The sequence below is a fragment of the Aquarana catesbeiana genome, linkage group LG02 (assembly GCF_042186555.1).
Source record: "Aquarana catesbeiana isolate 2022-GZ linkage group LG02, ASM4218655v1, whole genome shotgun sequence".
NCBI classification, from domain to species: Eukaryota; Metazoa; Chordata; class Amphibia; order Anura; family Ranidae; genus Aquarana; species Aquarana catesbeiana.
In genome coordinates this window covers 239,599,091-239,613,104 of record NC_133325.1, presented here as the reverse complement: position 1 = coordinate 239,613,104, position 14,014 = coordinate 239,599,091, and the positions used below count along the sequence as shown (strand labels likewise).

General features: G+C 40.7%; 1 protein-coding gene across 4 annotated transcripts in view; it reads right to left on the bottom strand.

The window, feature by feature from the left end:
- The window catches only part of LMO7 (LIM domain 7), a 281,768-nt gene that overhangs the window by 59,442 nt on the left and 208,312 nt on the right, over positions 1 to 14,014 (bottom strand). For 2 of the 4 annotated variants that reach the window (XM_073614266.1, XM_073614269.1), the window contains exons 9-12: positions 13,484 to 13,736; positions 10,185 to 10,214; positions 7,143 to 7,260; positions 3,733 to 3,875 (exon numbers count right to left, since the gene is read on the bottom strand). In XM_073614266.1, the coding sequence (XP_073470367.1) occupies positions 3,733 to 3,875; positions 7,143 to 7,260; positions 10,185 to 10,214; positions 13,484 to 13,736 (544 nt within the window). Of the gene's footprint in view, positions 1 to 3,732; positions 3,876 to 7,142; positions 7,261 to 10,184; positions 10,215 to 10,878; positions 11,569 to 11,761; positions 11,918 to 12,529; positions 12,803 to 13,034; positions 13,179 to 13,483; positions 13,737 to 14,014 lie in introns of all 4 variants that reach the window. The other 2 variants (XM_073614268.1, XM_073614267.1) reach the window with 2 other exon arrangements.

Sequence of the window (14,014 nt, the reverse complement as noted above, 5' to 3'; positions counted from 1 at the left end):
GACGCGATTAAAGCCACTAATCTTCCTTCTAGGCCCTGCAGGGCAGAGGAAAATGCATCTTCAGTCACATATACAGGGGCTGATATGTGAGAAGCAGCTGCACTACAAATTGGTTCCAATGACTCACCCTGGCTTGCCATATCTGGTATTTCTGGAGAGGATGACAGTGTGAAGACACAAAAGCAGAGGCACTTAGTAAATGCACTATTTGCTGAGCAATAGTCTAGCAATGCAATGCCCCTATAAAGTTCAGCTAGGTGCTGAGTAACAATGTATTTCCTGTACTGGAAATGTCTGCATGCATCCCTTACGTGCCCCAGCGTTCCTGTGTCCTGTGTGTCAGACTTCCATCTCTTCAGTTGTTGATAGAGATCTTCTGCAGTTAATGAGAAGTGTCTGCTTAAATGCTTCAGGTGCGAGCTCTGCTCGGCTTCTGTAGAGAATGCCCACGTGGACGCTATGTCCTGCACGCACCGCCGCACCTAAGGCACGCCCCTTTGCCAATAACCCACCCCCCCATTTCAAATGAACAGCAGTTCGTGCGTGCAGACAGCATTCGGGTCTGCCAGTGCAGACCCGTAGAAAGGGAGTGTCACGGATCTGGCCGGGACGGAGGCTGTTGGAGAGGACTGTATGCAAGCCTGTTGCCCACCGATTATGGGCCCTAGCATTTGGGGGAATGGTGCTCTCTGTGAGCTGTATGCCTGGGGACCCTGGGGTTGATGTTACTATGGATTCAGCTCCATGTCCCCCCAAAACACACAGACTCTGGAACCCTTTATATGCCATATTAGAATGGTGACTGATTTATACCATTGGGACTCGTACTGTTAAATGCTAATGTCATCAATTCTGCTATAATGTGTTTAGTGTGGCTCTAAGAGTCTTTTCACCCATTGTTGTTTATGTTAATTGAGAGAGCTGATCACATTAGCCACCAGCACTGGCTAATAGACGAATGGTCTGGGCTGAGGAGGGGGGAGATTGTTAATTGTATTAATGTGTGAAGCTCGGTGCCCACAAGACTGTCATCTGGTCTGGGTACATTTTGTAGTAAATTAGGTCATGTTAATTAGGTTAGCTTTGAGTCATCCCTTTTGTATAAAGGTCTGTGAGATCTCAAAATAAAGGCAGTTCTGATGTACTCCAAGACTGGTGTTGTCTAGTTCTTGGGGTTCCTATAGCCAGATCCATTGGACTCGTGTTCCAGAACTTAGGAAGCGGTATATGACGGAAGCACTCAAGCGGAGTGTGGGACGTTCCGTGACAGGGAGGCTTTGTGATCTCCTGATCATCAGTCATACTTGCTTTTTTCTTGAATAGGGGGACAAGGATTGGGGCGATGGCAGGACAATATCTAGCACTGACATGGCTATGTGGGGAATCTTTCACTGTCTTCGTTTAGGTATGCAAAGCTGTAAGGTAAATACAACACAGAGAGCCGCCACCGTGCCCCCCGGGAGGGGGGGGGAGAGTGTACAAACTGCTGCTGTACCCCCAGCCCCATATTTCCCCCAGGGGGGAGAGGAACATGCCAAATGTGTTCAATTAGGAATCCCCCTGGCTGCTAAGACCACACACATGCTGTTTTAGCTGGCCACTGAGCTGACAGAGCAATGTACCAAGGTATGTGCATTTACTCCCTCTAGTGAAGACTTTAAGGCATACATTTTACTCATGGAAGAAAAAAACCATAGGTGGACTTTTTACAGTTCCTAGGCTTCTTCCCTTACCTTATCCTCACTGCAGGATACTGCTTTAACAGACAGATCCAAACTTCACCCATCACGGCGAGTTGCGTTAGCAAACTTTCAAGGACCGGGTCCCTTTGAAGGGGTTCCACTCCCTTGGACCTGTATTAGCACCCCACCAGGAAAAACTTTAGGTAATGAAGGCATGACCAAAAAGTCCTGGGTCCTGGGGTCCAGCCCTGCAAAGAGGCGTTACAGGCAAAACCTTGTGCTTCGTATACGAGGCCCGGGTACCATCCACCTTGGCTGCAGTGGCACTTTGGATGGATCCGGTCTATGGAGGCTGTTTAAATGCAGTAAGGGTCCCTCCAGTGGAGCTCTTCAGAGCACATCTTCACTCGTGACCAACACCTTAGACACTGGTGAAAAAACTGAGGTGTTCCCAGTATGGGAGGGGTTATATAGGAAGGCAACTACCTGTTTGGGGTGTGCCAGTGTCCATCACCTGAAGGTGGTCTATAACCCACATAGTAATTACATGGGCTCTAATGGGAAAGCAATTAACCTTTTCCTTAAGGTCAAATGCCTTGGAAAGTAGTTGCCTGATCCATCTAGCAAGGGTGGCGTGAAAAGCAGGGACCCCCAGGGGGGATGGGGGAATAAACTAGTCCCTACTGTCAGAATACAGTAGCAAAGCAAGGAGAACCCTACATCCACATCACTTGAGTGGATGCAGGAATCTGAGCTGATTGACAAAAAAAAAAAAAAAAAAAATCAACACAGGTTAAGGCAATTTTCTTGCCATGTTTTGGTGCAGGACAGGGGACAGGACAGGGAAGGAAGGACTGTCCTCATTAAGGAGGGAAGGAAGGACTGTCCTCATTAAGGAGGGAAGTAAAGTCCACCTTAGGTAAAAAGGAAAGTTTGGTCTTTTGTGAAAAACAAGAAATAGCTCTTTACAGATTCAGAAACAACTCTCTCTGACTGAATGATCATATTAATGAGGTACAAATCTGTGAATTCAGGTCCAATGAGTCCACTGTGCATTTAAGAATAGGCTGCAGACAACGGGTGTGTAAAAGTTTTGCTATGTCCACAAAGCAGCATGTCAGATGTGTGGCTGAAGTGCACTTTTGAGCCCATTCTTTGATGGATCCTGAACTCACAGACTTCTGTCCCACTTATTTGAACATAGGCGCAATATGAAGGAGGCATTTTCTCTTATGTTTCCTTTAGCTTTTTGTTCTCTCTGCTATGGTTCCCTTTGGGAGATTAAAGCGGTATTATCTCAGCAAGTCAAAACCGAGGATGGAACTAATGTATGAAAATTCTCGTACGACAAATGTTTGTTTTATTTTTTGTGTTTCGGATCATGCAGTCTTTCGCATCTGTTTTTTTTTTTCATATGAAAACTGAACAAAAACAAAAATCATTAGTTCTGTTCATGTACAATAAAAATGTTGTCCCTTCAGAATGTTGGATGTCAAACGTTGTGTACACACTATATGAAAATCAAAAGATCATGCCTCATACAGAATTTTTCTTCCATTTTTCTTATAGTGTGTACCCTACCCTACTTTACTCTACTTTAATTTCAGATTAGTTTGTCAAGTTAATCATTTTGTTTCATCATATTCATTATGTTATAATTCGTAAAACACAGAACGGCTGGATTTATCTCCCACTGCAGCTATTGTATTTGCCGTCTGCAAAAATAACCAAACTGCGACAGCATTTGACCGACTGCAACTACTCTTATGCCTGACACTTTTCCACCTGGCTCCATCAATTTTTCAATCCAGAGGTCAGGCGGGAGGCAATTGACAGAGCTGCAGAGCATATTTTGTGCAGTGTATGACCAGCTTAACTAAAACTGGTCATGCCCGTTTCCCGTCAGAAGGAATTACTAAAGTAGAGGGGAAAAGTACTTACAGGCCGTAGTAAACCTGATTGCGGCTCTAACCATCTTCTACTCTATACAAAGTAAAAGGTTTGGGCTGGGATTGGGCTTTAACTATGTCGTTAACACAGGCAAACCTACCTCTCTTCACGCATTTCTTTGAAAGTCTTATAAGTCCTTTCAGGAGGTTCATTTATAATCTTTTCAATTTCTTCTCTTTCATCCTTCTTCTTCTGAAGATCTGATGTGAAGCTTTTTCTGCGATTTTTCCATTTTGCCAAATCCTTAGCAAGTAAAATTAAAGAACAAAATGTCTTTGTCAAAATTTCAGAAAATGAATAACCTTTGTGCAAACCCATAATGTTCAACTGTGGTAGTACTTTAAAAAAAAAAAACAACAACAACAAGTTAAATTCAAGAGGGGAGTTCAGAACCACATGAAGCTCGTAATATAGGTCAGCATATGTTTGTCTGTCTGCCTTGTGACAAAGGAGAGTTTGGAATATATTTTCAACCTGGCAGTTAAAAATTCTTTCTAATTGTGTCATTCTAAGGTCATCTGTTGTGGTCCTTTGTATACATAAAGTGGACCTGGAAGCCATGGGAAAAAAGCATGAAAAAGCTCACTTGGCCTCACCGCTGCCCCCTGAAAAGCTGAGTTTGCCATACCCCACAATGCTCTTAAACACAGTGCAGGTGCCCATTCCTGTGGGGTTTAGAATATTTCACTGGACAATCACAGATTAGAGTCTGTCCTTAGCCCCATCACACTACAACCCACCTTTACAGTGTCCACAGTCCCCTTTCAATTTCCAGCTCTCCCTTTAAAAGCAGTCCCAGAGTGTCCTCCATTCCCTTTTACATCACAGACCCCCTTTACATTACAGTGCCCCATCACAGTTGAGTCCCCTTTTCATGAATGTAACAAGGGCTGCACTGTAAAGGGGTACTTTAATATAATGGGAACTGCACTGTGAAGGGACACTAATGATGGCAGCGTCCCTTTGCAGTGCAGCCCCCTTGTCACAGTGCCCCTTGCAATCACAGGCCCCCTGTCACAGTGCCACTTGCAATCACAGGCCCCCTGTCACAGTGCCACTTGCAATCACAGGCCCCCTGTCACAGTGACCTGGGCAGTCATGCTTTCCTTCCTCCTTTACTCTCTCACTGTCCCATCACACTGCCCCATCCCAGTGTCTGCCTCTCCTGCACAGTCCTACCTGTGGCAGGGTGAAGGCAGTTTTCAGACATGTATCTTCTCCCAGGTCTCCTGACCCACCGCCAATGTCATCCTATTAGCAGGGTAGGGGGCAGGAGGAGCTGAAGATCTGGATGGAGGGTGGGAGCTGCCAAACTTATGTTAAAAAGTGGGTGATTACCTGGGCGTGATTGTGGGCGATACCCTCCACGCTTCACACTTCATGCCTACAGGCACAATCATTACTTCCCTCTTTCAACCCCACCACTATAGACGAGGTTGCTAAACTACTTGCTAATGTCCATCTTGCCACCTGCCCTCTGGATCCTGTTCCCTCACAAATGCTACGTTCACCCTCTGGCTCTATGCTACACTCTCTAACCCACATCTTCAATCTCTCCCTCTCTTCTGGCATCTTCCCCACTTCTCTAAAACATGCACTCGCCAGACCCATACTTAAAAAGCCCTCACTGGACCCATTGAATCTTAACAACCTACGCCCCATCTCCTTGCTTCCCTTCTTATCCAAACTCCTCGAACGTCTGGTCTACAACCGACTGAGTGTCCACCTCGCTGTTAATAGCCTTCTTGATCCCCTTCAGTCTGGATTTCGTCCTCAACACTCCACAGAAACTGCTCTCCTAAAACTAACAAACGATCTACTAACGTCCAAAACCAAATCGACACTATTCTGTACTCCTACTCCTGGACCTCTCTGCTGCCTTTGATAAGGTTGACCCCCCCCTCTTCCTCAAAAAACTCCACGCCTTTGCTACTCTTCGCTGGTTCTCTTCCTACTTATCCAACCGCACCTTTAGCGTTTCCTACAACTCTACTTCCTCTTCCTTTCTCAGTTGGGGTCCCCCAAGGTTCTGTTCTTGGACCTCTCCTATTTTCAATCTACACCTCCTCCCTGGGTCAGCTGATAACATCCCATGGCTTCCAATACAACCTCTATGCTGATGACACCCAAATCTATTTCTCTACCCCTCAGCTCACTCCCTCTGTCTCCTCACGTATCACTAATTTACTATCAGATATATCAGTCTGGATGTCACACCACTTCCTCAAACTCAATCTATCCAATAACGAACTTATAATTTTTCCTCCCCATATGTCCCTTCCCTTGATCTCTCGGTCAAAATCGATGGCAAGGTTCTAGGTGTCGTCCTGGACTCTGAACTTTCCTTCAAGCACCACGTCCAATCACTGTCCAAATCCTGCCGCCTCAACCTCCAAAACATCTCCAAAATACGCCCTTTTCTAACCAATGACACAACAAAGCTCTTAATTCACTCGCTGGTCATCTCTCGCCTCGACTGCTGCAACTCCCTTCTCGTTGGCTTACCTCTACATAGTCTATCACCTCTTCAATCCATCATGAATGCTGCTGCCAAACTCATCCACCTAACCAATCGCTCTGCATCACTAGCCTAGTCTCTAAATACCAACCTACTCATTCTCTTCGTTTCTCTCAAGACCTTCTGCTCTCTAGCTCCCTCATCACCTCCTCCCATGCTCGCCTCCAGGACTTTTCCAAAGCCTCTCCAATCCTATGGAATGCCTTACCCCAATCTGTCCGCTTATCTCCTACTCTATGAGCTTTTAGACGATCCCTGAAAACTCTTCTCTTCAGAGAAGCCTACCCTACCCACAACTAACAACTGTTTTATTAATTTTCTCCATCAGCTTACCCCCCCCCCCCCAGTTATTACCTTTTGTTTCCACTTGACCCTCCCTCCTAGATTATAAGCTCTAACGAGCAGGGCCCTCTGATTCCTCCTGTATTGATTTGTATCGTAAGTGTACTGTCTGCCCTCATGTTGTAAAGTGCTGCGTAAACTGTTGGCGCTATATAAATCCCGTTTAATAATAATAATATGAAAGTCTCCCACTCTGCACACATGAGCTCAATGACACAGCAGGTGGTGAGCACCAGCATGGTCTGAGATAGTTCTGTCAGGATTGGGGGGTTGGGGACCCCTGCTGTAAAATATATCTAAAGTGAAAGTTTTGGCAGTAAAACCCATAAGTTTTGGGTGGGGGTGGGACAAATAAGGAGAATTTATATTCCACTTTGTCAGCATGGGGAAATCTCTGAAAATGAACGTGTCCTCAAGAAATGCTCCACTTGAAAAGAATTCCCCTATAATCCGATTCCAGTGACAAAGCCAATTTTTTTATTTTTTCTCAACCTAACATAAGTCACCAGAACAGATAAAATGAATCCCACAAACGGTAATAAAAACTAGACAGAGGTTACAACCCTTCCCTACTGTAAAAAAAAAAAAAACAAAAAAAAAAACAAAAAACAAACATTTAGCTTTATATACACTTTAGCCAATGCACTTACATCTTGCCACTTCTGATCCTGCTCTTGTAGCTCGCTCTTTATTTTTTGCATTTCATCAAAGCGAATTTTTCTCAGATTTTGAAGTTCTTCTGCATTGCAGTTTTCAAGTGATTTACTCCTGTTAGTGTATACATATATATTAAAATGTAAAATCGTGATTCAGAATTATAAAATAAAAATGACCTCTGCATGTCATAACTGACTATACAAATTAACTTCCAAAAACATTTAGCATAATATATTTTATAAAATGCATTAAAAATTTTGAAGTGTTTACAGTCATGCATCAGGAAATGAATGCAAAAGCAAAGTTAAACACTACATGCATACTGTTAATTAAAGCAAAACTGTAAATTTTATTCAACCTAATTTGAGCAATGCCTTTCCAAAAGATCAAAAGCATATGTTATTGCAAACCCCTACATAATTACGTGTATAATAGATATAGATTATGTGCGTTTAGAGGATATGTACTCAATCATTGATCCATCTGATATATAAAGGCCTCATGAATGCTGAACATTTTTTCAGCCACTCCTGGCCGTTTTTATTTTATTTTTTTTCTGCCTCTAAACGCCTCTGCATGTTGGCCTGTGTGTCCATCCACAAAATCCTTTATAGATTAGAGAAAAAAAAAAATAGAAAAACACACTGCCGGTGTGTCCAGGAGCAGCAGAGTTTTGGCAGAAAAAAAACACAAAGCTTCTAAACATGCGTCCACGCATTTAGCGCCTGAGAGTGAATTTCAGCGGCCAGAATAAATTATTCTGGCCACTGAAATGATCGTCCAAATACGTCACATCTTTTGCAATCGTCAAGCTTTTTTTTCCCCAAAAAGTCCATGCCAGGAGGAAAGACAGGAGAAATATAAAAATGTCTAGCATGCATGAGGCCTTAAATGGAACTCAAGCTAAAAAGTTTTTTATTTTACTTTTTGGAAATTGCAAAATAGGAAAACTCAGATTTTTATTGCATATCCCACCTCTTCCTATTACAGTAATATACAAGGTAAGGAAAAAAATACATAATTAAGCTGTCAATAATTTAACTTCCAGTTTGTAAACAGGCGATGCCCATTTAAAGTGGATGTAAACCCAATGTCATCCTTTCTAAACTACTGCTTTAGGGGTTATCTATAAGGATATACATGCCTCCTGCATGTATATTTACCTGTCAAATGTCTCCCCTCTGTCTGTTATTAGACCCGAAAAACTGCAGATTCTGTGGGTGGGTCTGTTGTCTGGAGCTCGGTGGGTGGAGTCGTGATGTCAGTAGACTCCCCGCCCACCTCTACACTCCCCCTGTCAATCATTTTCTCCTGTGTATTTCTTGCACTGAACTTCTGCTATGATTTCTAACATCCAGTGAAAAGACAGGAAAGTAACAACATGACTTCAGCATGCCAAAATAATGCTGAGGTGTGGAACAGCCAATCCCTGCAGAGCTGAAGAAAGAAGTGGAGTGGGAATTAAAAAATAATGCATGTCTCTTAGGCTAGTGCACGAGATATGTAAAATCACCTGTCACTCACAGCAAGGGGGAGGATTTGACAAAGTTTTTCTCTGTTTATCAAGTTTTAGCTCACTGAACAATAAAAGAGGATTGGTCAGGGCTGGATTAACTCTTTGTGGCAAGACTGGGCTCAAATGATAGGAAATCTTAAACTCTACATTATGACATCAAAAAAAAAAAAAAGTTCGGGTTTACATCCACTTTAAGTCATGTGTTTACTGCTGGACAAGCTCATTATACAACTAGAGGATACTGGGCAGCTACGACTATTTGGAGAATGTCAACTGGTCACATGCACGATAACCAAAAAGGAATGTCAAATATTTAAAAATTGCATTCATTAAAGCTTTTATGCTTGCCTAAAGTGCAGTCTAAGTGGATCAGCCTGAACTGTAGATAAAAACTCAAGGGTTTTTAGGACAATTACAATTACTAGTAACATAACTGTTTACCTGCTTCAACAACAGGTTTATTTTGGGATCTCTGGACACAGTTGTGTTAGTTTTGAGCTTGACTACTTGACTTTGAGTGACCAGACTAGGCTTAACATCTTGATCCATTTAGTAGTGATAAATATACATATTGCATTGAACAAAAACAAAGGCAGCTTGCAATTTGTTGGACTGAGCTGCACAATAATTTGGGTTCTTTAAAGTGAACGTTATAGCTTTCTGCTTGTATCATCTAATCCCTCAGTGTACATGAAACAGCTGTTTTGCAGCCAGCATGCTGTATAAAACAGCCTTTTGTGAGAAACAGCAGAAGTTTCAAATCAACGTAACCTGAAGACCCTGGCCATTTTACAAACTACACCAGACAGTCAACTATCAATTGCTGCCAGAACAAATACCAATTAATGATGTGTTTCAGCTAGAAGAAATCAATATTAAGCACTGTGCTTGGATTGACGTTTGAAGGATCTTCATTCAGCATCTTCTTTTGCTGCATATCAAGTGGTGTTACATTTACTTTGAAAGAAATCTAAATTGTATTAGAGAATAACAAAAACTGGATAGAAAAATCATCAATAGCCTGTTAAGAATCCAGAAAAAATGTTTATTAGAAAAATTACTGAACTAAACTGCTGGATATCATTGCTTAATAGTTAGGTATACTTATCTGTGACCCTAAAAAAAACAAAAACAAAAAAAAAAACCTTTTGTGTGTCCATTTAGTGTTTTTTGTAGCACTCCATCTTTCAGAATGTTTCAGACTTTAAATGGGTAAACTGTTCAAGCAATCTAAGTACAAGTATTCCATTTATTCACGTTCCCATTTTAGTCACCACTGCAACATTTCATAACGAATGCCAAAACAGCCACACACAGCTTGCTAGGAAATATATTCCTGAGGGGGCAGATGTTTCTATTAATATTTGAAAGCTTTGCATGTAAAAATCTGCATGCATATCTGCACTGCACCCCTGCCAAGTCATAACTGGATGTCACAAGTTAGTGAATATAAAATTAACACCATTACTGCACACAAAAGGAATAATGCGTCCTTTTCCTGTAAATGTTAAAAACATACCCACTGTCAATGGAAAGTTTTTCCCGCAGTCTGAGAAACCAGAGAGAAAATCATAGGTTTGCATTATTATCAAAAAAATGTATTTTTACATACATAAAATCAAAAACCAGATCACACAACATATTAGTAACATGTAGACAGAAGCCAAATTATTTTGCTTAGTTTTCACAGGTAACAGACAGATGCATTTTTTTTTTCATTCTGGCGATAACTTTTAAAATGGTGGATTCACACAGTTCCATTTGGATTGCAGTATGCTTGGCAATGCACATACGTAGGTATGAAAAGAATTTCCATTTTCCTCTGCACTCGACTTCAGCACAAGGATATGAACCACTGGCATGGGAATGATTGGGATTTCTAACTTTAATGCATCTTAATACACCAAAATGCATGTGTTTTGCCGCATGCAAAAGGGAAAATGAGACTAGCTCCCAATATTTAAAAAAAGAAACAAAATTAAAATTAAGTTTAAGTCTTACATTTACAGATAAAACACAATTGTAGAATGATAGTAGTTAGATGCAAAATCACACTTCGGTAACAGCCAGCATTAACTGAATGCTTTTTTTCCCCTGAAAGCCAGGTCAATAGGCACATCCATAAGACACCAAATACACTGAATACTAACCTAACATACCACACCAATACACAGAACTGAGCTTGCTTTCATGCACATAACACAAGGTCTGACCTTTCCACCAACTGGCGCTTCTTGTGTCTTATTTTGCTAGCCTCTCTAATTGATTCCCACTTTTTTAGGTCTTCCTCACTGCAAGGACCAGAGGTAAAATGTTTTGGTGTTGTTGATAGGGATGACTGACACAACTGAACTTTCCTAGTCAACATGTCATCTTTCCTGAGTTTTTCAGAAGGATGAAGTACTCTTCCCTGGTTATCTTCCTTTTCAGGTCCTGTGGGTTTCTTTACCAAACAGAGAAACTTTGACTGTATTTCTTCAGGAAGGGTCAAAGGATCTGGAAATGGGACTGCATGGTAAATTTCTGGTGCACCTGAGAGATGAACTTCTTTAGGTTCAGACTGAGCTCTACGCACAATCATGTCATCTTTTACCAAATCAGGAAGATCTTCCGTTTCTTTATTATTCTGTAGCACAATGTCTTTTTCAATTTCCAGTACTTGATTTAAAGGGGTTCCAAGATTGATTACTTGATTGAGGTGAAATGTTCCAGTTTTACGTGCAAACAAATCATCATTTTCTAAATCTGGTATTGTATATACGCCATGTTCTGATTGAGTATTTGTTGATATTGGAAGAGAGTGTATTAGTCTAGGACCAGATGTCGGATCGATTTTTGCTTTATTTTCAGAAGACATCAAATCAGAGGTTATTTTCTGAAGAGCCTGAAGTATTAAAAATTGACTGAAACGTCCAAAAAAGTTATATAAAAAAAAAAAAAAAAAAGCTATATCAGATTAGAGATAAAATTATACTCTCTACAACTCTTGTTCTCTAAAATGTTCTAAACAAGATCAAACTAAACATAATTATGGTTTAAATGGTTCTAGGAAGTTAACACACATTTCTAACATGCAAATCATGCCATCGTCACCACCTTGGCTTTTCAGATGGATCCACTGTTTTCTTGCCTTCTTTACTGTTACCGATGTCTGATCGAACTTCAAATTCCTTATCTTGCAGCACATCAGTTTTGAGCTTTAAAACTGATGCAATACCAGATGTCCATTCACTGTCCTCCATGGCTCGCTTACTGTAGTCATTGCAATAAAATGTTGAATGAGAATCTGGTTTGTAGGTTTTATGATTTTCACAGAAATTACTACACACTTATGAAAACATATCATGAGGAGAAAAAGATATCTGCTACAATGGTGCCTGATAAAAGACAAGCAATACTACAATCCTTATTGTAACAAAACACATTTCCACCTCTAAGAGTGTTGAGCAGATAGATGGTGGACAATCACTTAGTTTTCTTTTGACTCACTCGGCTCCATCAGTAGAATCTTTGCAAAATAATTCCTAGGTTTGCACAGAACTTTACTGCACTATCCCTGAAGTGAGACTCTATAGCATGAGGGTAGAGCCAAGACCACAGGTGGGGAAAACCTTCCCTCAGACACAAATGGATATGGAATAGCATGTGCCAATAGTATTATAAATTGTTGCAGATATACTGCCGTGAACAAATAAGAGTAGGCTTCGTTACTTTTGTTTTCATTATGTAGATATTCTAAACGAACTCATTCAGGTAGCAACAAATCTTGATTATCATGTTTTAAACCTCTAGTTCGCATGTATCTATGCTGGTCCTACCCACAATTCATAATCTACATAAACAGCCAAAAAACAGAACACAAACCTGAATCCCTGAAATTCATTGTACCAATGACGGGAAGGTGTTCTAGTCCGCATTATTTTCTGAGCTTGACCCTCCATTTGTTCAGACTTGTGCAGAAATGCCCTGTCCTTCAATTGATTTGGAGGTAGACTGACCTTTCTAGCATAGAGGTCATCCTTGATAATATTTGGAAGTTCTCTTGAAAATTCTTCATCTTCATCTGAAGATAATCTAACATAATCTATATGGATTTTTTGGCCATCTTGGCTCTTCGGAACAAACTCTTGGTCTTGGCTAATGTACAAAAAGGGCCAATCAGTTACTCCTGATGTCAAGCTTATTTTCTTCTCTCAGCATGCTTTTAACAAATACAACACAGCAAACATTGAGTTTGTCTTACCAGATAACCACTTACAAATCCACAACAAGACGCCCTATATTTGTCACACAATTAGTAATGGCTGAAAATTCACACACACAGGGAAGACAATATACATAGTCCAATGGCTAACTTCATAACTCTGACCTGAAAGGTTTCACAGAGTCTATTTTGACCGAAGCGTGGAGAGTGAAACTTGCAGCTGGCTTGGCATTTAAGCGAAACTTTCTTTGAGCTAAATCATCAAGTACCAAATCGGGCAACTTCCCATCATCGTCAGAATCTGAACTGCTTTAAAAATGTTTTGCAGATTAATTTTCTTGTTCTCAATAACTTGTCTTTGCAAAGTCCCCTAACCTTCTGGACTTGTGAAGCAGATATCATGTAAATATTTGAAATGTAGTAACAGTTATACCATTAATAAACAAATATATATAAAATATGTATGTTAGTTCTAAAGGAAATACATTAAGCCATTTAATATGATCATATAAACATAAAAGTTTATTAGAAACACTGCAGTTTTTCAAACCTACATACGTAGTTATAAGAGGGATTATAACCGGCCAGCCATCATACATATAAAACAGACCTACCTGGAAAATGTCCCATCTGACTCGGTGAAGACAGGGTTCGCCCAGCTCCTTCTGTTGTCCTCATTCCTATCTACTTTTTTCTTCCTCAGGGGTGCTGGCATGTAACTTATCTGTTTTGTTTTACTTGGAAGGAACTGGTTAAAATTAGCAGCTGCTTTGGGCTCCACTACAGCAGAGCGTCTGAAAGACATTTCATTTTTATTCAAGTCCTGCATTTTGTACGTCAGTTCAGACTCTGCGTCGCTTTCCCCACCTGAAAGATTAAATAAAAATGGTTTTCGTTCTTCATTTTGTCCAGCAATAACAGTGTACATAACCATAGAACTGAAAAATACAATACAAGGATGAAGTATAATCAGCAATACAACTTTTAAACACAGATTTTTTTTTTTTTAATAGAAATTACAAAATGATTATATGTTTGGATTCTGCAGTAACAGTTGTACTAAGAGCTTGACAAAAGGGTTGGGACTGGCAGTAACTCAGCTAAAGATGTCCGTTTCCTTTCTTTACATTTACTGCACTTAAAGC